Below are 22,485 nucleotides of genomic sequence, written 5' to 3'. Positions count from 1 at the left end.
ATTATTGAACAATAAGAAAAAACGTAAATTATTTACAAACGACGGCGTGCACACAGTTCATTCAACATGTAAACGTCACTACAGATATTAGGATTTAGGTTACGATACTTTCGATATGCCTGGCATCATTGGCGATGATGTGGAGCAGACAAATAGCGAAATTCTGCAAGACCCGCTGAAGTGTCGGAACATCGATACTGTCGGTGACCTCCTGAATGCCTGTTTTCAGCTCAGAAATGGTTTGTGGGTTCTTGCTGTAAACCTTGTCTTTAATATAGCCCCATAATAAGCAATCGCGTGTGTTCATATCCAGATAATCATGCGGCCAATCGAGGCCCATGCCAGTGACCTCTGGGTACCCTAGAGCCAGAATGCGGTCCCCAAAGCGCTCCTCCAAGACATCAAACACTCTCCTGCTTCGGTGGGGTCCAGCTCCGTCTTACATGGACCACGTCATGTCGAGATCAGGGTCACTTTGGATAATGGGGTGAAATCATATTCCGAAACCTTCACGTAACGTTCGGTAGGCACTGTACCATCAAGGGATATCGCACCGATTATTCCCTGACTGGAAATTCCACACCACACAGTCACCCGTTGAGGGTGAAGAGACTCTTCGATAGCAAAATGCGGATTCTCAGTCCACGAAATGTGCCAGTTTTGCTTATTGACGATGCCATCCAAATGAAAGTGGTCTTAGTTGCTAAACCAAACCATTCATGCACATACTAATTACCATCACGGCCCGCGGCCAACCGTGCAGCTTCAACGTCCTAACGCAAACCGTTCATTAGTTATGACAATTTTATTACATGTAGTTCAATAATTGTCACCGTATATATTCCTGTGCAAGGGAGTCATTTTAATTGAAAGTCACTTGCCGGGTATCGGTGGATAAATATGATTTTGCAGCGCCTGTGTTGGTCAGCAAACAAAGTTTTTTCAGACAAATATGCATGCATGTCCGATAGAGCTTCATACTGTTCTTCTGAAGAACTCAGACACTGCAGTATCATTTTTATCAGCCGATAGCAGCCATTCTTGTCCAAAGAAACTTTGCATGTCTCCCGTGTACGGGATTATACATAAATAATGTACGAATGCGGATTGTAGACACATTGTTGACGACAAACGGAAGAAGTTTCAGTCTGTCCGTGAGTTGTGCTCGGATATCCTAAAGGGTAAGGCGAAATCCTGGTTCGATCCCGGTCTGGCACCAATTTTCCCTGTCATAATTCCGTTTACAGCTGATGCTTTCCATATTCGCAAGTGCGAATACATTTCACGTCTTTCATAGTAGCTGTAGCCACCGCAGTGCCTGTTCCTTCGGATATGTATACATGTCTGGAGGAACGTTTCATCGTACTTTTGAACAACACAGGCACTGCAATATCGCAAAAAACGTAAACGACGCGGGCGAGAAAAGTGAATTTTATGAAGAACTAGAAAGAACAGTTGGAAGCAGTGGTATCAGTAACATTAACATCATTTTGGGAAATGTATATGCCAAATTGAGACAGAAAGACATGTGATGACGATCGTGATGTTTGTTTTGTGGGGCGCTCATCTGCGCGGTCATCAGCGACCGTACAAGGAACCAATTTTTACACTGTCCAATTTAGCTACTGTAACGAATTATGATGATGATGAAATGATGAGGACAATACAGACGCCCAGTCCTCGGGCAGAGAAAATCCCCCAACACTGCCGGGAATCGAACCCGGGACCCCGTGATACAGACCAGAGATAGCAACGCAAGCCACTTCTTTTTTTTTCCATTTTCTTCAGTATTGTTCGTTGTGTTTTGGTCTGGGCGGACGTCACAAGACATCCGTTCAAGTTGATCGTTAACTCCTTTACTCAGTTTTTTTATTACAGAGGGCGAGCAGCCCTCTGACCGAACACGCTGAGCTACCGTGCCGGCTACTACTAGACCACGAGCTGCGGACGGGAAGACATGTGCAGGCAAACTATTGGTAAAGACGGTATACTGCATCTGATGAGTATGGCGCTAAGCCATAAACTTCTGTTGAGCTCAGTGACCTTCCCCTACAAAAGGATATACACAAGGACTTCCCTCAGGTGGTCATACGATATATCAGACCGATCGATTGTTTATAAATGAGAGGTAGAAGAAATATATGATACGTCTAACAGAGGAGCTGATGCGGACACCCATCAACCAAAAAAATGGCTCTAAGCACTATGAGACTTAACATCTGAGGTCATCAGTCCCCTAGACGTAGAACTTCTTAAACCTAACTAACCTAAGGACATCACACATATCCATGCCTGAAGCAGGATTCGAACCTGTGACCGCAGCAGCAGCGCGGTTCGGGACTGAAGCGCCTAGAACAGCTCGGCCACAGCTGCCGGCGACCCAGAAATCAACCAATTAAAAATATAGGTGTGCTATTTCAGGAAGAAGAAGAACATGATCAACAGATAGTTTGACAAGAGGCTTAAGAATGCAGAGTTGTATTATTAGTATAGTGTCAGAGTGCATAACACATTTGAAGTCCTGTCGCCAAACCCAGTGACGAAAGATCAGTGGGAAGATATAAAAACTACTATAACTGAAGCAGTAAACGAGATTCTAAAACAACAACCAAGAAGAAATAGTTCAATGATACATGCGAAGCATCTGAGTATACCAAGAAGACACTAACACAAATACACGCGTTGGACAGAAATTGTGGGAAAAATCCGGACACACTAACATAAAAAGAGAAACGAATGATTCTGAGTTTAGAGAAAAGAAAACTCATGGTTGGTTGGTTGATTTGTGGGAGGGGACCAAACAGCGAGATCATCGGTCCCATCAGATTAGGGAAGGATGAGGAAGGAATTTGGCCATGCCCTTCCTAAGGAACCATCCCGGCATTTGCCTAAACTGGTTTAGGCAAATCACGGAAAACCTAAATCAGGATGGCCGGACGCGGGTTCGAACAGTCGTCCTCCCAAATGCGAATCCACTGTGCTGACCTCGTTCTGTGGAAATTCATGACCAAGGTTATTGATGAAATTGGGAGGATAAACACAATATTTGACAGTAGGAAAATATTTCACGTGATGAAGCATGTGAGAAATGGTCAAATAATTAAGCCGCTACTTCTAAAAATATGCTGCAAAAAAAGGAAGAATTTGGAGCAGCTACTGAACGTTGAAGATCCTAAGAATTTTTTACTAAAAGGAAGAATTTCAGACGTGGTACAGAAAGTAAAAATTGAAATGACTCAACATGACGTACAAAGAGAATAATAACGCGCCAGGAAAAGATATAATAACGGCAGAAATATTGAAAGCAGGAGAGGAAACATTTCACAAAGATATGCACACTTTCGTAAGTCAGTTATGGATAAAGGAGGAATTATCCAAAGAGTGGAAGTAATCTACCATTATCCCATTGCTCAAAACGAACAGTAACAGGAATTGTGGCGTCTACAGAAGTATATCTCTGCTAAGTGTACCACACAAAGTTCTATCGTTAACAATTTTTGAAAATCTGCGGCCATTTGCTGAAGATATTGTTGCAGAGTAAGAGGCTCATTTTCGGGCAGCAAGGTCAACTGGGGATCAAATTTCAACCATGAGACAAATTTGGGAGAATCGATTTCTGGTAACATTTGTAGATTTCTCAAAGGCTTATGATAGTATACACAGATTAAGTACGTACAACATCCTGAGGGAGACCTGCAGTCCAAGGAAGTTAATTAATTTGGTGAAGGAGTGTACAGCTGAGATGAAAGCCGAGATGAAATACCAGAGGAGCTGTCCAAGTAATTCAGCATCTCCTGTTGATGATATTTCAGCTGATGATATTTCACCACAGGTTTTTAATTTGTCCCAGGAGAGAGCAATTCGCGAAATGAAAAGAGAAGGCAGTGAGGTGAAGCAAAATATGTAGAAGAACACAGTTATTGTGATATACACACGACAGCGCAGCCATAGCGGAAACTGTAGGGGACTTAGTAAACAACGACAGTAAAATTGGACTTTGAATTAATGAGGAGATGACTGGAATGATAGAAGTATCCGGAGAAACCCTTAATAACGATCCATTACAGGTAGTAGTATAGTACATAGAAAGAAGGGGAAGTTTTAAATACTTTAGCATCTGGTTCAACTGGTCTAATAACTTAAAACAAGTAATTACGCAACGTATAGTAAATGTATCTAAAACTTAAATCAGTCTGAAGCAGATAATTGCAACACAAAGTATGTCAATTAAGAACAGACTTAAACCTTATAATGCAGTGATAGTACCAGTACTGTTATTTGGGACAGAAAGCGTAAGCACTCCAGAAATATGAAGAGAACGTGTTGATCTTTGAACAGAAAATCATCAGAAAGGTCTTTGAACCAATTAGTGAAGAGAATACTTGGATACGTATAAAAGCCCAAGGACTATACAAATTGACGGGACATCGAGCAGAGAATGAAAGCTAGCGCAATAATCCTGGTTGGGCGGTTTGTTAGGATATACTTTCTAGGTCAAAGTTGTACTTACGTGAAAGCGTGATGGTTTCCTTCCAACTGGAAGATCATGGAAGGGATAGGAGGTTGAACTGCGGAAGAATCTACAGTAGCTGGCTGTTCATGAGAACTGGATCCAGAGTGCACTACATCGCTATCCATGGGAAGAACATTGTGAAGTTGGCGCATGATCTTCAGAGTCCGTGGACTGATGTGTGAGTATGTGTATTTGCTCTACACAAATGGCACAGTGTGCTAGCGATGCCATAGCACGAAAACTTGCCAAAACATATTTGTACACATGATGCTATCAGAATTTCAACAAGTTACTCTTGTGTAGAAATTGCGTCCATGGCGAATTCATGCAAAGTTGAATAATTCTGCAAAGTAAGTGGTGCATGATGTATGTTGACCCATTTGGAAGGTCAATTCCCTATAGGATGTCTAGGGATTGTTGGGCACAACGAAAGCTGCTCAGTGATGATGTTATATACATCATCTCTTACGCAAATCGATTCAAATTGACGGTATTCTACATGCCCAAATCCCTGAATGGAAAATGTCTAGTCTGGGAGGAGGTTAGAAGGAAGAGTTTCTGATGCTGTCTCTGGCCACATATGTCCAGAGACTAAGATACCTGTATGAGAGTACTCACCGCGCCGACGCCTTCCATAGCGTAGATGGTGGTGGTGAGGAAGACTGGTAGGGCAGTGATGGATGAGGGCAGCAGGCGGCGGTCTTCTAACGGCGGTAGGTCGACGAACATGTAGTACAGGGTGACCGCGAAGCCCGTCACGATGCACAGGTTGGCCAGCATCGAGAAGGGCACCAGCGTCTTGAGGTGCCGCAGTTGGCCCTTGGCCAGCACCAGTGGAGCCAGCATGGCCGTGTAGATCCGCACGTCGAAGCGTGTCGCGTCAGACGTCGAGTGGTAGTCTCCAACCTGCGGAGGAAAACTAGTCTCAGTTTCTACATCAGTCACCTCACTACACACACAGGCTGAACAACCACTCGTGCACCCTGACTTAACAGGACTGTCATCTGTACAATAGCAACGCGGAAATGCCTGTAACGAAATTTGGTCTGGTGTTTATAACGGCGAAAATGGACGTGAAGGATTGACATTGTATCTGATCAAACGTGTCCGGATACTCCAACGTAATGTGGAACTGACCACTAGATGTCACGAGAGGCGGGCCTGTCAGTTCACAGGGTGGTCCATTGATCGTGACCGGGCCAAATATCTCACGAAATATGCGTCAAACGAAAAAACTACAAAGAACGAAACTTGTCTAGCTTGAAGGGTAAACCAGATGGCGCTATAGTTGGCCCACTAGATGGCGCTGACATAGGTCAAACGGATATCAACTGTGTTTTTTAAAATAGGAACTCTCATATCTCATTTTTATTACATATACGTGTAGTTCGTAAAGAAATATGAATGTTTCAGTTGGACCACTTTTTTCGCTTTGTGATGGATGGCGCTGTAATAGTCACAAACGTATAAGTACGTGGTATCACATAACATTCCTCCAGTGCGGACGGTATTTGCTTCGTGATACATTACCCGTGTTAAAATGGACCGTTTACCAATTGCGGAAAAGGTCGATATCGTGTTGATGTATGGCTGTTGTGATGAAAATGCCACCACGAGCATGTGCTACGTATGCTGCTCGGTATCCTGGACGACATCATCCAAATGTCCGGACCGTTCGCCGAATAGTTATGTTATTTAAGGAAACGCGAAGTATTCAGCTACATGTGAAACGTCAACCACGACCTGCAACAAATGATGATTCTCAAGTAGGTGTTTTAGCTGCTGTCGGGGCTAATCCGCACATCAGTAGCAGACAAATTGCGCGAGGTTCGGGAATCTCAAAAACGTCGGTGTTAAATAGAATGCTACATCAATATCGATTGCACCCGTATCGTATATCTATGCACCAGGAATTGCATGGCGACGACTTTGAACGTCGTGTACAGTTCTGCCTCTGGGCACAAGAGAAATTACGGAACGATGACAAATTTTTTGCTCGCGTTCTATTTAGCGACGAAGCGTCATTCACCAACAGCGGTAACATAAAGCGGCATAATATGCACTATTGGGCAACGGAAAATCCACGATGGCTGCGACAAGTGGAACCTTGGCGGGTTAACGTATTGTGCGGCATTGTGGGAGGAAGGATAATTGGCCCCCATTTTATCGATGGCAATCTAAATCGTGCAATTTATGCTGATTTCCTACGTAATGTTCTACCGATGTTACTACAAGATGTTTCACTGCATGACAGAATGGCGATGTACTTCCAACATGATGGATGTCCGGCACATAGCTCGCGTGCGGTTGAAGCGGTATTGAATAGCATATTTCATGACAGGTGGATTGGTCGTCGAAACACGTTCACCGGATCTGACGTCCCCGGATTCCTTTCTGTGGGAAAAGTTGAAGGATATTTGCTATCGTGATCCACCGACAACGCCTGACAATATGCGCAGCGCGTTGTCAATGCATGTGCGAACATTACTGAAGGCGAACTACTCGCTATTGAGAGGAATGTCGTTACACGTATTGCCAAATGCATTGAGGTTGACGGACATCATTTTGAGCATTTATTGCATTAATGTGGTATTTGCAGGTAATCACGCTGTAACAGCATGCGTTCTCGGAAATGATAAGTTCACAAAGGTACATGTATCACATTGGAACAACCGAAATAAAATGTTCAAACGTACTTACGTTCTGTATTTTCATTCATAAAACCTACCGGTTATCAACTGTTCGTCTAAAATTGTGAGCCATATGTTTGTGACTATTACAGCGCCATCTACCACAAAACGAAAAAGTGGTCCAACTAAAACGTTCATATTTCTTTACGTACTACACGAATATGTAATAAAAAATAGGGGTTCCTATTTTAAAAAACGCAGTTGATATCCGTTTGACCTACGGCAGCGCCATCTAGCGGGACAACCATAGCGCCATCTGTTTTCCCCCTTCAAGCTAGACATGTTACGTTCTTTGTAGTTTTTTTCGTTTGACGCTTATTTTGTGAGATATTTGGCCCGGTCACGATCAATGAACCACCCTGTACAAGGAGGCGGGGAGTGTTGTGTTGACAGTAGGGAAGCAGTAATAGCAGAATAGATCGTTCAGGACCAGTCAGTGACTTCGAACGTGTACTAGTCTTGAGCAAGAAATCCATCAGGGCGATTTCGGGTCGTCCACAGCTGCACAAGTAGACTGTCGGTGATGTGACTGCTAAGTAGAAAGTCAAAGTAATAACAACAGCTGAACCAAGACCAAGGAGACCTCAGGTGCTGACGGAGAGGGCCCGTCGATCAGTGCCGAAGCCGGGAGTAAAATAGCATGAAATCAGCGGAAGAAATCACTCTTGAGATCCAAAGTGCTACCAACAGTCAATCTAGTACGATGACTGTGCGTTTGGGTTTAAAAAATTGTGTACAACAGTCGAGCAGTTGTACAACCCATAGATTTCTGAAGTCACTGCTAAGTAACGCAAAAAAGGTGGTGTAAAGAGTGACGTCACTGGACAGTGAAAGACTGGGAACGACTGATTTGGAGTGATGAATCTTGCTGTACCCTGTGGCAATCCGATGAAACGATTTGTGTTTGGTAAATGCTTTGAGAACGTCACCTGTCATCATGTTTGGTACCAAGAGTGAGGTACAAAGGACATGGTTGTAGGCTATGTGGGTGTTTCTACGGTGAAGGTATGATTCCCTTGTCACGCTTAAGAAAGCACCAAATGTGGAAGGAAATCCACACATTTTATAGTATCATGCACTGTGTTGTAGAGGAATAGTTCGAGGACGATGACAGTTTGTATCAGTATGACATAAAGCAGCACCTTTGAGGCAATGGTTAGTGGGAAACAACATTTCTGAAATGGACTGACCTGCCCAGAGTTCCGACCTGAACCCAGTGGGACAATTTTGAGAAGAGGTATAACGTCGACTTCGCACCAGATTCAACTGTGGTATCACTAACTTCTCTGATTTCTGCTGTTGAGGAAGAATGGGCTGCGATTGCTCCACAAATATTCAGACACCTCTTTGAAAGTGTTTCAGCAGGATTCAAGCTGTCATAAGGGCGAAGGATCCATGTAAATGTCCACTAATGGGTATTTGGATAATTTTGACTAGCAGTCTACCTTTACTGAAGAGGGCTACAGTAGCGATGGTCAGGTAGTGCAGCAGGTGGAATGTAGGGTTAGGACACTCGACATGGATAGTGTGATTCCTGATGCGAAATATTTGTTGTCATTTGTCACTTTTAGTCTGAATGGTACGACCCCTGGCTCTTTAACGTGAAAGAGAAATTACAACTGGTCTTGTACAAAACCCTTCCAACTACTTGATACTTATAAAGAGGTGAATCCTCTTTTGAAACCATATTTTTTGAGTATCGACACAGGTGTCGGACGATGAGCTATGCTACTCCATGCTTTTGAGTTCATCGTCATTTGTTACTTCCCACTCCCTAGTTCCAGTTCTTCTCCACAGTAGAGAAACACCAAAACCAACTCTCTCCTAAAATCAGCAAATAAAAGAAAGACATGCCTGCATCTAGAACAGCACACCTCAAGCATTGTAATACAACACTAAACTCAGTGAATACTCCGGACCATGTTGTTAGACCGAACTGAATGTAGGTGCTTCTTGTCCACATGTTTACAGTGTTCCCAAAGCACCGTATTTTCTAATTTTTTCCGCAAGGAATCTCATTCTGATGTCGGAGGAGGCCAAAGTTTCTTCGCCATGAATCAACAGGATTTCGATTCTGTTTTACTGTGAGGAGTTCTTATGCTTGGAGCACAGTGTGAGAATACACTTGTCTCCCCCTGTCTGTTTTAGTGCTCCCTCTTACTCCGTCTACCTCTTTCACTCCACCCCCACCCCCACCTCCCTACACACACACTTGTCTGCTTTCCCCCACCACCAATATCAGTACACTTCTAGGGCTTTTTTGGGTCTATTTGAATTCTCATTAGTTGCCTTTGTGTGTCTCTTCCTATCTTTGTGTTTTTGTGAGTTCATACTTTTTCTCCCTCAATCCCTCTCACCTTTTCTTTCCCCTCAACTTCTCACTAATTTTCTTTCTGTTTATACCCTCACTGTACCTTTATCTCCCAGTCTGAGCAGGTGTGTGTGTGTGTGTGTGTGTGTGTGTGTGTGTGTGTGTGTGTGTGTGTGTGTGTTCGTGTGTCTGTGTGAGAGAGAGAAAGAGAGAGAGGGAGAGATTCCATTCACATACGTGATTTTTGAAGAAAACACAATAACGTCGGTTCATAACCACAGATCGTAAGTATTCTTTTATCAAATACAGACAGTTCGAAACTCTTTGTCTCACTGAAATGTGAAGGGGTGAGAGAAAAAGTGGATCAAGTACAAACAATTGATAATCGCTGTAACAAGCTATTTGGCATCAAATATCAATAATTCCTCAGAGCATTGTGAACGCCATGCTTAGGGCAATATTAAATCTACAAGTCTTAGTAGTTCCTTGATGTTCTGAGACAATAGCGCGTCCGACTGTGGTATTGCTAAGCACGTCATGTTAAAAAGCACATTAAAAAATGGTTCAAATGTCTCTGAGCACTATGGGACTCAACTTCTGAGGTCATCAATCCCCTACAACTTAGAACTACTTAAACCTAACTAACCTACGGACACCACACACATCCATGCCCGAGGCAGGATTCGAACCTGCGGCCGTAGCGGTCGAGTGCTTCCGGACTGTAGCGCCTACAATCGCTCGGCCAAACCGGCCGACAGCACATTACAGAAACTCTGTAGGGGAACCACACATGCCATTAAATGCGTATCGCTACATTTGATTTTCGGAACTTTTTGCTTTTCCCTAAACTATCTGCATCTACAGCATACTACGAAAGAAATATTTATGTATACAATGTTGGCATTTATTGCGTCAGTCAATCCACCGCTTTATGTATATGTATGATGAAACAGAATGACGTAGAGATTCTTAAGAAATAGCCATCTGTGTCAGAACACATTAAATATGTACGAATTCAGCCACAAACGTATCACACTTTACTCAGATGTGTGTTCTGTACAGAACCAAAACAGTAATATCGCTCTGACCGTGCTAAAAGCCGGCCGATGTGGCCTATCGGTTCTAGGCGCTACAGTCTGGAGCCGCGCGACCGCTACGGTCGCAGGTTCGAATCCTGCCTCGGGCATGGATGTGTGTGATGTCCTTAGGTTAGTTAGGTTTAAGTAGTTCTAAGTTCTAGGGGACTGATGACCTCAGATGTTAAGGCCCATAGTGCTCAGAGCCATATGAACCATTTTTGAACCGTGCTAAAACCAGTCAATGATGCAGAAATTCAGATGAATAACTGACCACAAATTTATGATATCGAGCCATTCATTTTTACCGGACAATACTGATGAAACTCCAAGTAATATCCATTCTAGCTAAGGCCCAGAGGACTGCTTCATTACTGTAAAATCCGCAAAACGCACACCCCCAAAATCTGAAGTAAGTGTAAAGGAAAGAGAAAATTTTATAAGTGCAAAATCATTAGAACAGCAAATTACAAACAGGAAACAAACTGTTGATGGTCATGGAGTACACTTGTTAAACATTCGATGGATAAGGTACAAACAGGCATGTCTTTTAAAATGAGATTTAAACTCACTCTAAGTGATTTGGTGCAATTCAGTGTGATACATTTATGAAGATGAAAAAAGGAAATAAATTAAACTCACTAGTCAGTGTTGATCAGGAACAGCTTTCCAAGTTACAAATCAAAAGACGAAGAACATGCTCGATTCAGTGTTCATTTTATCACTACAACAATCTTTTAATTGCCGAGACTGCTACAAGATCGTAAAACGTCTATCAAGATTTTCATGAAGACAATGATTCAGTAAGTGGGTATGAAATCGTGTTTACTTGAAGAATAAGGAGATGAAGAACAAGAACAAGAAGCAAATATTAATTGAACTTGCTTGTAGGTTTGCAGTTTGGATAATTAATTAGCAGCAAATGTAATTTAAGAGGATATATAAAAATGGGAAGAAACAGAGATACAGGTTTAATTATACTTGAAGTCAGAAGTCAATTTTTTTCAGTGCACTGGTGAACCATGTCCAGTAAATTGTGATATAAACTGTAAAATAAACTTTTATACTAACGAAACGTTGTGTCCTGGGTCAACATGTGTATGTTCTTTTTCACTGTAAAAAATTAATGCAATGTTACTTATAATCCGTCTTGATTGCAAAATATTTATTCATATGACCGGTTTCGGTTCTTCTTCTAGAACCGAAACCGGTTGCAAAATGTTTATCCATATGACCGGTTTCGGTTCTTCTTCTAGAACCGAAACCGGTCATATGAATAAACATTTTGCAATCGGTTCTTCTTCTAGAACCGAAGCCGGTCATGTGAATAAACATTTTGCAATCAACACGGATTATAAGTAACATTGTAAAATTACTGATTGCGGCTATCCTATCAGACATTATGTCTGTTTTGGCAAAAATTAATGCATAATTCTTCATTTGCAATTAAATATATTACTTTAACTTCGTACCAGTTTTTATCGAAAGAATAAAATACTGACGTGGTTCACTTTTGCTCTTAACCCCTCATATGCTGCGCGATGCAGACGACAGGAACCTGTGACTTTCATCAAAGTTCTTCATACTAACAGCACAGAGAATACAGTGCAGAATTAGTCATTCTTGCCACCTTGGAGATCAAGGTCGTCGATGGTTTCTACTGATCTTCAAATGTAGGCTCTCTGGACCAGGTGACCTACTGTTTGACTGAAGGAGAAGTGTTGAAAGGTGTGACGTGATCCAACCACTATCGTAGTACCGCACAGTGGGATGGAGAGCTGCACTAAATATTACGTCCGCTACACCTGTAATACGTCTGTGGGTGAAATGGCAGCAAGACACACTTGTTCTTCAGTGCAAGCGGCAGCTGACCTGCTTGAGTGTGGCGGCGATGAAGATGATGTAGATGGTGATGCTGCTGTAGTAGGTGGCGAACAGCCCGGCGCTCACGAACCAGCTGCGGAAGAGGAGAGCACCAGTCAGTCTCTGCACAATTCCTCCACTTTGCTGTCCGTCTACAGGTAATCCGTGTATATGAAAACAAACATTTTAGAACAAATGCGATATAAACGTTCCCTGACCGTCGTTTATTACAGACCTGGTCAGCGAATGCTGTTAACTAACGACAAGTTAACTTCATTACATTTTCGTGGATTATATTCTCGTCAACTATATTATGAGGTCTAACGTGCCAGTAAGATCACAAAAAAAGATTCATTTTCTCAGAAAATTTGATAAATGAAACCCAATCACATACATACTATCCACTCAGAAATTCATCTATGCAAAAGAAACTGTCGAGAAGAAATTATTTCAGTTTATGTTTAAGACGTTAATTGTCTGACAGCATCTCTAATTCAAAAGAGGAGTAGTAGTTATGAGAGACGTCCGCCGTGCAACGGCGCTGAACTGCAAATAGCTTTTATAAGCTCTCAGCACGAGTGATGGAAGCCACCTCCTATGAGTGTTAAACATGGTCCAAAGGGTCCCATTAATTAACACCCATATGGCGTCCCAGATACCACATCTGGCATATATCCCAATGATGACATCAGTTACGACACAGCTGATGTAGGTGGCCTTTGGATACTTCGTTAGTAACATTCTCTTAAAGATACGATACGATGCTCTCAATCTCTACACCACTTATCAACGTTCGTGCACGCACGGCATCCCTTTATATCAACACCAAGCTCAAGATGAGGCCCATCGTCGACATAGTGTCACTGGTTTCCTCATTGACGAATTGGTGCCTCTGCTCCGCCTGTCCCCTACTGCATAGGCCCACATCGCGCCTGCGTTCTCACACATCAAAACATTCTGCCTCGGTTACAGCTCTGTGCACGCGAATTTCCCCCGCACCAGGGCGCTTAAGGCCTGTGATGTGTACGCCCTGCTGATAAGGAATCAGCCTGAGAATGTGCTTGAGAAACGCCACTCAGGAGTCCCGTGGGCTCAGACGTGGCAAGTGATTCACCAAATATATTTCGGGATGGAGACAAGAGCAATCTGGTATCTCATGGTTAAAAAGAAGTTTCGGATAATACGTAGACTGCACGATATTGCTCTAGCTGAATCCTCAGTGTCATGCGACCAACACGGATGAACATCACCTGCTGTGCGGACCTTCAGCGGTTGTGTGGCTTGTAATTTGGAAGATACTTGTCTTCTGAGAATGACGTCCCACACGATCGAGCCCAGAACATTCCTTTGCCCGCCTGAGACCCACGTTCCCCAATCAGACGTATGTGATAAATTGAATCAAATGACGTTCTATGTACTACTCTTTTCGATACGCTCTCAAAGATGTGCCTGACTTTTGGACATTCCTACAGAAAAGACATGTTGAACTGCAGTTCAGTATCTCTTCCGGATATCGTTGTCAGACTTTTTTGCTAATTACTTAATCAGTGTTTTTAAGGTCCCTCCCTCCCCCCCCCCCCAACCCACCACTAGCTGAGCTGCTTCTAGTGGACACTGACCCACATCTTGCAATTGACCATTCCACAAGAATGTACTCTGAGAAATCGCACCTAAGTCCCTGCTGTGCAGTGTTGGGATTGGATGGTGTTTATTTTGTGATGTTCCGAGTGGTCGTCAGTCTCATGTTGTGCTACCAGAAGGGAACCCACAGTTTGCTTGTGTTCTGTTTTATACAGAAAAGAAAAAAAAAGATTGGTTCAGAAAGCAAGAGGAAGTGAAATTTTTCTTGCCCAAATTGGACAGTACATTTTCTATCTTGTCATTATTGCGAATTTTTTTTATTTGTGATATTAAAAAAAAGTCGTCAGTACGCTTGACTGCCAGACAGAGGCCCCTGTTCGGTTACTGACTGTGTCAGAGATTTTATCTCCTCAGGGATTCGATTTTTGATTGCCCTCGGCATCATTTCACCAACATCCAATCACAAGTCACCAAAGTGCTCTCAAGTAAAAAGACTTGCACTAGGCGGTTGAATAACCCCAGACAGAACACTATTTGCAATAACTGAGTTGTTGAGAGGTACGACGCATTGCTCCTTCAGATGTGCATGCAAGTCTGAAGGAACAGACACTGCGACGACTAAAGGTGCTATGAAAAACATGAAATGTATTCGCAGCTGCGAATATGATCACCCTCCAGCTGTATAATGACATGACAACAATGAAAATTTGTGCCGCTTGGGTATCGAACTCTGGTCTTCCACTTTACGGGAGCGGTCACTTTAACCACTTCGGTAATCTGAGAACGACTCACGATCAGAGTAAACTTCCATATGTCGTCGTCTATGTGTCATATCTGAAATCATCCCATTCATATTATTTCCGTACTGGGGAGACTTTGTATATGTAACTCAAAGGCCCGCTTTCGGCCGTTAAATACAATATACACTACTGGCCATTAAAATTGCTACACCAAGAAGAAATGCATATGATAAACGGGTATTCATTGGACAAATATATTATACTAGAACTGACATGTCATTGCATTTTCACGCAATTTGGGTGCATAGATCCTGAGAAATCAGTACCCAGAACAACCACCTCTGCCCGTAATAACGGCCTTGATACGCCTGGGCATTGAGTCAAACAGAGCTTGGATGGAGTGTATAGGTACAGCTGTCCATGCAGCTTCAACACGATACCACAGTTCATCAAGAGTAGTGAGCCAGTTGTTCGGCCACCATTGACCAGACTTTTCAATTGGTGAGATATCTGGAGAATGTGGTGCCCAGGGCAGCAGTCGAACATTTTCTGTATCCAGAAAGGCCCATACAGGACCTGCAACACGCGGTCGTGCATTATCCTGCTGAAATGTAGGGTTTCGCAGGGATCGAATGAAGGGTAGAGCCACGGGTCGTAACACATCTGAAATGTATCGTCCACTGTTCACAGTCCCGTCAATGCGAACAATTGGTGACCAAGACGTGTAACCAATGGCACCCCATACCACCACGCCGGGTGATACGCCAGTATGGCGATGACGAATACACGCTTCCAATGTGCGTTCACCGCGATGTTGCCAAACATGGATGCGACCATCATGATGCTCTAAACAGAACCTGGATTCATCCGAAAAAATGACGATTTACCATTCGTGCACCCAGGTTCGTCGTTGAGTACACCATAGCAGGCGCTCCTGTCTGTGATGCAGCATCAAGGGTAACCGCAGCCATGGTCTCCGAGCTGATAGTCTATTCTGCTGCAAAAGTCGTCGAACTCTTCGTGCAGACGGTTGTTGTCTTGCAAACGTCCCCATCTGTTGACTGAGGGATCGAGACGTGGCTGCACGATCGGTTACAGCCATGCGGATAAGATGCCTGTCTTCTCGAGTGCTAGTGATACGAGGCCGTTGGGATCTAGCACAGCGTTCCGTATTACCTTCCTGAACCCATCGATTCCATACTCTGCTAACAGTCATTGGATCTCGACCAACACAAGCAGCAATGTCGCGATACGATAAACCGCAATCGCGATAGGCTACAATCCGACCTTTATCAAAGTCGGAAACGTGATGGTACGCATTTCTCCTCCTTGCACGAGGCATCACAACAACGTTTCACCAGGCAACGCCGGTCAAGTGCTGTTTGTGTATGAGAAATCGGTTGGAAACGTTCCTCATGTCAGCACGTTGTAGGTGTCGCCACCGACTCCAATCTTGTGTGAACGCTCTGAAAAACTAATCATTTGCATATCGCAGCATCTTCTTCCTGTGGGTTAAATTTCGCGTCGGTAGCACGTCATCTTCGTGGTGTAGCAATTTAAATGGCCAGTAGTATAGCAGCGGTTGTTTTGTGAAGGAGTACGATGCAATGTTCCTTCGGACATGCATGCATGTGCGATGAGCGGGAGTCCGGCGTTCTTGACAACGATCAACACTGTTGACAGTCCCCGGACGATTCAACTCTTCTCCAAGAACATTGTGAGGCTGTAATCCCACTGAACGCGATCTGATTCTCTAAGAGCGTAGTGCGAGCGCAAGTTTTGCTCTGGTATACAGATTGGAACAACTGAGGACCGTTCAGAACCATTCTATGACATATAAAAGAATTCCCTGAAGCAGGAAAGAATGTCTATGCTTTTTCATTCCTCTTTCATGCCTCCCGCAGCTTGATAGCGGAGAAGTACAACATTAACATGTGCCAGAATAACACAGCAAAGGGTCCTCTAAGACAACCCAGTAAAGCAAGACCGTTGCCGCTACCCACGTGATTTTATTGAGCAAGTTAGAAATGCGCGTGTGAGACACTTCGAAATCCATTCAGCTGAGTAGTGCCGCAATCCCAGGAAAGGGCTGGCGAAGGGGTTGTCTGGCCTCAGGCGCTAGAGCACCCGCAAGGCTGCCACCTTCCACGAGAAAAAGAAGTTATTTATAGTTACTTCCAGAAGATAGGTCATGTCTGTGGGAGGAACGTGTAATATCAGCTGGTGTTCCTAAGCCGCAAGTGGAGGGATAACATTTTAAATCATCCTGCTGTGCTGTTATTACGACATAAGCACAACACGGATATCTTAAATTGGATGAAGGGAATAAACGAAAAAGAATGAAAGTAAATACTGCTTGAAAAACTTCATTTCGAGCACTCTCCATCACTAAGATTTACCAGACGTCTACACAGTAGCAGGACAGTTTTAAAATATGGTTTTCACAAAGCAAGACATCGGCGAGAAATTATAACAACTTAAAAAGTGCTACAGAAGAACAGATTACTAGTGCTAAAACATGTCTCCGTACAGTAAAATAATTGGTTATCAATGGTATCAGGTTTGCTTCAGGTAAAAGATAAGCTTCCCGGTATAATCCATTTTATCAGATGCTCCACAGCTTTCCATCGATTTCTAAGCGTACAAGTTCGTAATGTATAACATTTTATAACAAACTCTCAGACATAACGATTTCAATTTACTGCATTTCATCAAACTTATGTATCAGAAATGCCTTTAACACGTAATTCCTTACATAAAACAATTGTTCTAGTCCCAGACGGATGTATGTGAATTCCTCAGGAATGATGCCACCATATAATGGATCCAGTTCGAAAGTTACCACTGTAATAAACAGACTGACTATTGAAACTGCTGAATAAAATTCACAGTTTAGTAAGAATCCAGTAGAGAAGAATGTTTTACCTTCTGAAACATGAGCTGTGTCAAAATTGACCAATATCCTTGAACCATACTGCACGAAAATAGCATTTTCGGTATCCTGATAGTGTTAATAAGGCATGATTTCTAGGTCAACGTGAAACAAAGTACTCCTTAAAGACGCGGGAAAAGTTGTTCAACAAACGATACAGCCAACTGCTGTTTATTGGAAATGGGGCACACGTCTGCAATTTTTTCGGATAGAGTAACCAATCGACAGTGATATGAGTCTAAGAGCATGAAACAGACGAAGTGGTTGAAAAGGAAGTGAACAGGTTGTAGCCTGTCCCCGAAGTTATTCAGTCTGTACACTGAACAAGCTGTAAAAGAAATAAAAGAAAAAATTAGGGTAGGAACTAAAGTTCAGGGAGGAGAAATAAAAACTGAAGTTCGCCGATGACATTGCAATTCTGTCAGACGGCAGTTGAACGGAATGGACAGCGTCTTGAAAGAAGGATATAAGATGAAAGTTAACAAAAGCAAAACGACGATAATGAGATGTAATCGAATAAAATAAAGTGATGCTAAGGGAATCAGCTTAGGAAATGAGACACTTAACGTACTAGACGAGTTTTGTTATTTGGGGCTGGCCGGTGTGGCTGAGCGGTTCTAGGCGCTACAGTCTGGAACCACGCGACCGCTACGGTCGCAGGTTCGAATCCTGCCTCGGGCATGGATGTGTGTGATGTCCTTAGGTTAGTTAGGATTAAGTAGTTCTAAGTTCTAGGGGACTGATGACCTCAGATGTTGAGTCCCATAGTGCTCATTGCCATTTGATTTGTTATTTGGGCAGCAAAATAACTGATAATGATCGATGTAGAGAGGTTATAAAATGTAGAATGGCAATGGCAAGAAAAGCGTTTCTGTAGAAGAGACATTTGTTAACATCGAATACAGGTTTCAGTGTTAGGAAGTCTTTCTGAAAGTATTTGCCTGGAGTGGAGCCACGTATGGACGATAGACAAGAAGAGACAAGAAGTAGAGAAGAAGAGAATAGAAGCTTTTGAAATGGGTGCTACAGAAGAATGTTGAAGATTATATGGGGGAATCACGTAACTAACGAGGAGATACTGAACAGAATTGGGGAGACAAGAAATTTGTGGTACAAATTTACCAAAAGATGGGATCTGTTGATAGGACACATTCTGAGGCACCACGGGATCAGTAACTTAGCATTGGAGGAAACTGTGGGGGGTAAAAATTATGGAGGGAGACCAAGAGATGAATACAGTAAGGAGATTCAGAAAGATGTAGGTTGCAGTAGTTACTCGGAGATCAAGAGGCTTGCACAGGACAGAGTAGCATGGAGAGCAGCATCAAACTAGACTTCGGGCTGAAGACCACAACAAAACGTGGTGAACACATCCACAAAGGTTGAATACTGTCAGACCTGTGTTTCGTAGTGTCACACTTTTGAGTTCTGTCACTAATATAGAGAAATTAAGGAATTGGGTGTTATATTAATCACTCGTGATGGTGTCCCTATTAAAGGTATCTTAAGTAACAAGGAAGTCTTATTTGGTTTGGAGTAATTAAGAATATAAATACTTAGTGAATAGAATTTAGCTACGTTTCAAGTTTTAAAATGAATTTTCTAGTTATTTCTTGTAATTTCCCAGCTAAGCTGACGACTTTACCTTTTTCAAATTATACACTGTCTGATAAAAAATATGAAATTCCCAGAAGACATGGCTGAATGTCAAAGTAACTACGTACAGCTACACATTATCGATAGATACGTAAATGATTAGAATTAGACTTATCTGTGACAGATAGAACAGCCACCAGTGTGAATTAGTGTTGTTCGTGTTTAGTGCTGTTACCAGGCCTTGTAAGGAGTAAAATTTGCGTGATCAGTGTCAGATGTTAAGTGGTCATTGTGAAATCACGGAAATGCCACGTACACGTACGAGTCAGCGTTATAAGCACCTGACAGGGTTTGGAAAGGTTCACATTACTGGGTTCCGTTTGGTCGGCTGGTGCATTCGATCAGTTTCCACATTAATGGGGCATTGGGACGTGATGGAGGTCCGGTGTTGGACTGCATGGGGACGTAAGGGCAGGCACACTCTTTGTCAACTCTTCGTCAAGGTCTCTGTCGACCACGCCTGACCACCACAAGGAAGGATCGCCATGTTGTGGATCAAGTACTTCGCAACCCCTTCACATTTACCCAGCAATAGCTTCGTGGGTGGCGCCCGAGAAAACGTACACAGCGACTTCCGAGACTTACAGACTCGTGGTGGAGTTTTGCCAGGCGGTCAAGAAGGAAGGGTGCAGCTAATAACAAGAGCGCGGACTCCACTCTGAGTGGACGAAGCTGGGTGGGCGCCTCCAGAGCAGATCGTGGCCGGTTGCACGATGACATCTGCGCCTATACGAGAATGCCGACAGGAGGCGAAGGGAACAGCTATAGACGGAGCGAAGGGATCGTCAGGTCGCGGCCCACTGCCAAATAAAGATTGGTATACCTGTTGTCACTCGGGACAGCCCCTGTTCAGTCTAAATGAACTAAACTTGGTGAGCACGTTTCAGAACATTGACTGTTGCTGACCTCTTGTGCCGGGAACCGACTTTAACACACAATTCCCTGTATTTAGTATTTTTTGCTGGACTTCTCTCCCCACCAAATTACATTCCTTTATTTCCTTCTTGCTTGTTACTGGTTACGACAAATTTCGAAAGACTTCATTATTTATTGTTTCACGTTAAATTCCTTGTTGTGGTCTTCAGTCCAAAGACTGGTTTCATGCAGCTCTAAATGCTAGTCTATCCTTTACACGCCTCTTCGTCTCCGAGTAACTACTGCAATCTATATCCTTCTGAATCTGCATACTGCATTCATCTCTTGGTCTGCATCTACGATTTTTATCCCCCCCCCCCTGCTTCCCTCCATCACTAAATTGGTGATTTCTTGATGCAACAGGACGTGTCCTACCAATAGATCCCTTCTTCTAGTCAAATTGTGCCACAAATACCTCTTCTCCCCAATTCTATTCAGTACTTCTTTAGTTACGTGACCTACACATCTAATCATCAGCATTCTTCTGTGCCATCACGTCTCAAAATCTTCTGTTCATTTCTTTTCTAAACTGTTTATCGTCCATGTTTCACTTACATACAGGGCTTCACTCAATACAAATACTTTCAGAAAGGACTTCCTCACACTTAAATCGATACTCGATGTCAACTAATTACTTTTCTCCAGAAATGCTTTTCTTGCCTTTGCCATTCTACATTTTATATCCTTCCTGTTAAACTGTTTACGCCCATTAATTTCTTTTTGGCATTGTTTTTTGTCATGTTTTTTGCCTTAGGTTTAATCTTGTCATTTATTGCTTTGAGTACCAGGCTTGATGAAGAAAAAATATTTGAGTGGCACTGCTGGTCTAATCTTGCTCAGTGAGTGTGTCCTGTTTTAAGATTTTTATTATATGAGTATTGTAAGACGTCCTAATCGATTCTGTACCTTTCCTTGATTTTTTTATTGGGCTCTCGTTAACAGTACTGCTTCTTGCACGTTTCAACTCAGCTTTATTACACTTGCGCTAGATTTACCAGGACTTGGTTTATTTTTATTTTTAATTTAATTTTTATTGGGGTGGGAGGGGTCATCAGGGGCTTGATGTAGTCCGCCACAGATTCCTCTCCTGTGACAAACTTTTAATCTCAGAGTAGCACTATCAACCTAAGTCCTCAATGTTTTGCTAGATGTTTCGCAATTTCTGTCTTCCTCTGTTGCTTGTACCCTCCACAACTCCCTCTAGTACCATGTAAGTTATTCCCTAACGTCTTAAAACCTGTCCCATCATCTTGTCCCTTCTTTTTGTCAGTGTTTTCCACATACTCCTTACCTCGCCGATTCTGCGGAGAGCCTCCTCATCCCTTATCTTAAGAGTCAACCTAATTTTCAACATTCTTCTGTATCTCCACATCTCAAATGCTTAGATTTTCTTCTGCTCCCGTTTTCTCACAGTCCATGCCTGATACCTCAATGCTGTGCTATAATTGTACTTTCTCAGAAATTTCGTCCTCAAGTTAAGGCCTATGTTTGATTGCTAACAGACTTCTCTTGGTCAGGAATGGCTTTTTTGCCAGTTATAGTCTGCTTTTTATGTCCTCTTTGGTCCGTCCTTTATGTGTTATTTCGCTCCCTAGGTAGCACGATTCCTTAATTTCGTCTTCTTCGTCATCACTAACCCTGATGTTAAATTCCTCACTGTCCTCGTGTCTGCTGCTTCTCATCACTTTCGTCTTTCTTCAGTAAATTCTTACTCCAAATTCTGTACACATTATACTACTCATTCCGTCCAAAAGACCTTGTAATCCTTCTTCGCTTTCACTGACGATGCCAATGTCATTACCGAATCTTATCATTGATATTCTTTCATTTTGAATTTTAATTCCACTTTTCAACGTTCATATTATTTCCGCCATTGTTTCTTTGATGTGTATACTGAACAGTAGGGGCGAACGACTACAAACCTATCTTACACTCTTTTTAATCTTGCAATTTGTTCTTCATCTTCCACTCTTATTGTTCCCTCTTGCTTCTTGTTCAAAATGTGTGTGAATTGCTAAGGGACCAAACTGCTTAGGTCTTCGGTCCCTAGACTTACATACTACTTAAACTAAGAACAACACACACACCCATGCCCAAGAGAGGACTCGAAGTTCCGGCGGGAGGGGCCGCGCAGTCCGTGACAGGACGCCTCAATCTGCGCGGCCATTCCGTGCGGCTCTTGCTTCTTGTACATCTTGTTTATTACCC

At 42.9% G+C, this 22,485-nt stretch overlaps 1 protein-coding gene across 1 annotated transcript in view; it reads right to left on the bottom strand.

Moving 5' to 3' along the window:
• The window catches only part of LOC126175092 (proton-coupled amino acid transporter-like protein CG1139), a 120,906-nt gene that overhangs the window by 20,848 nt on the left and 77,573 nt on the right, over positions 1-22,485 (bottom strand). Inside the window, exons 6-7 of the mRNA XM_049921633.1 lie at positions 12,463-12,547; positions 5,132-5,419 (exon numbers count right to left, since the gene is read on the bottom strand). Coding sequence (XP_049777590.1) covers positions 5,132-5,419; positions 12,463-12,547 — 373 coding nt within the window. The remainder of the gene's footprint in view (positions 1-5,131; positions 5,420-12,462; positions 12,548-22,485) is intronic.

Source organism: Schistocerca cancellata, chromosome 3, assembly GCF_023864275.1.
Source record: "Schistocerca cancellata isolate TAMUIC-IGC-003103 chromosome 3, iqSchCanc2.1, whole genome shotgun sequence".
Taxonomy (NCBI): Eukaryota; Metazoa; Arthropoda; class Insecta; order Orthoptera; family Acrididae; genus Schistocerca; species Schistocerca cancellata.
Note: the sequence above shows the minus strand (reverse complement) of the source record. Positions and strands in the feature narration are given on the sequence as shown.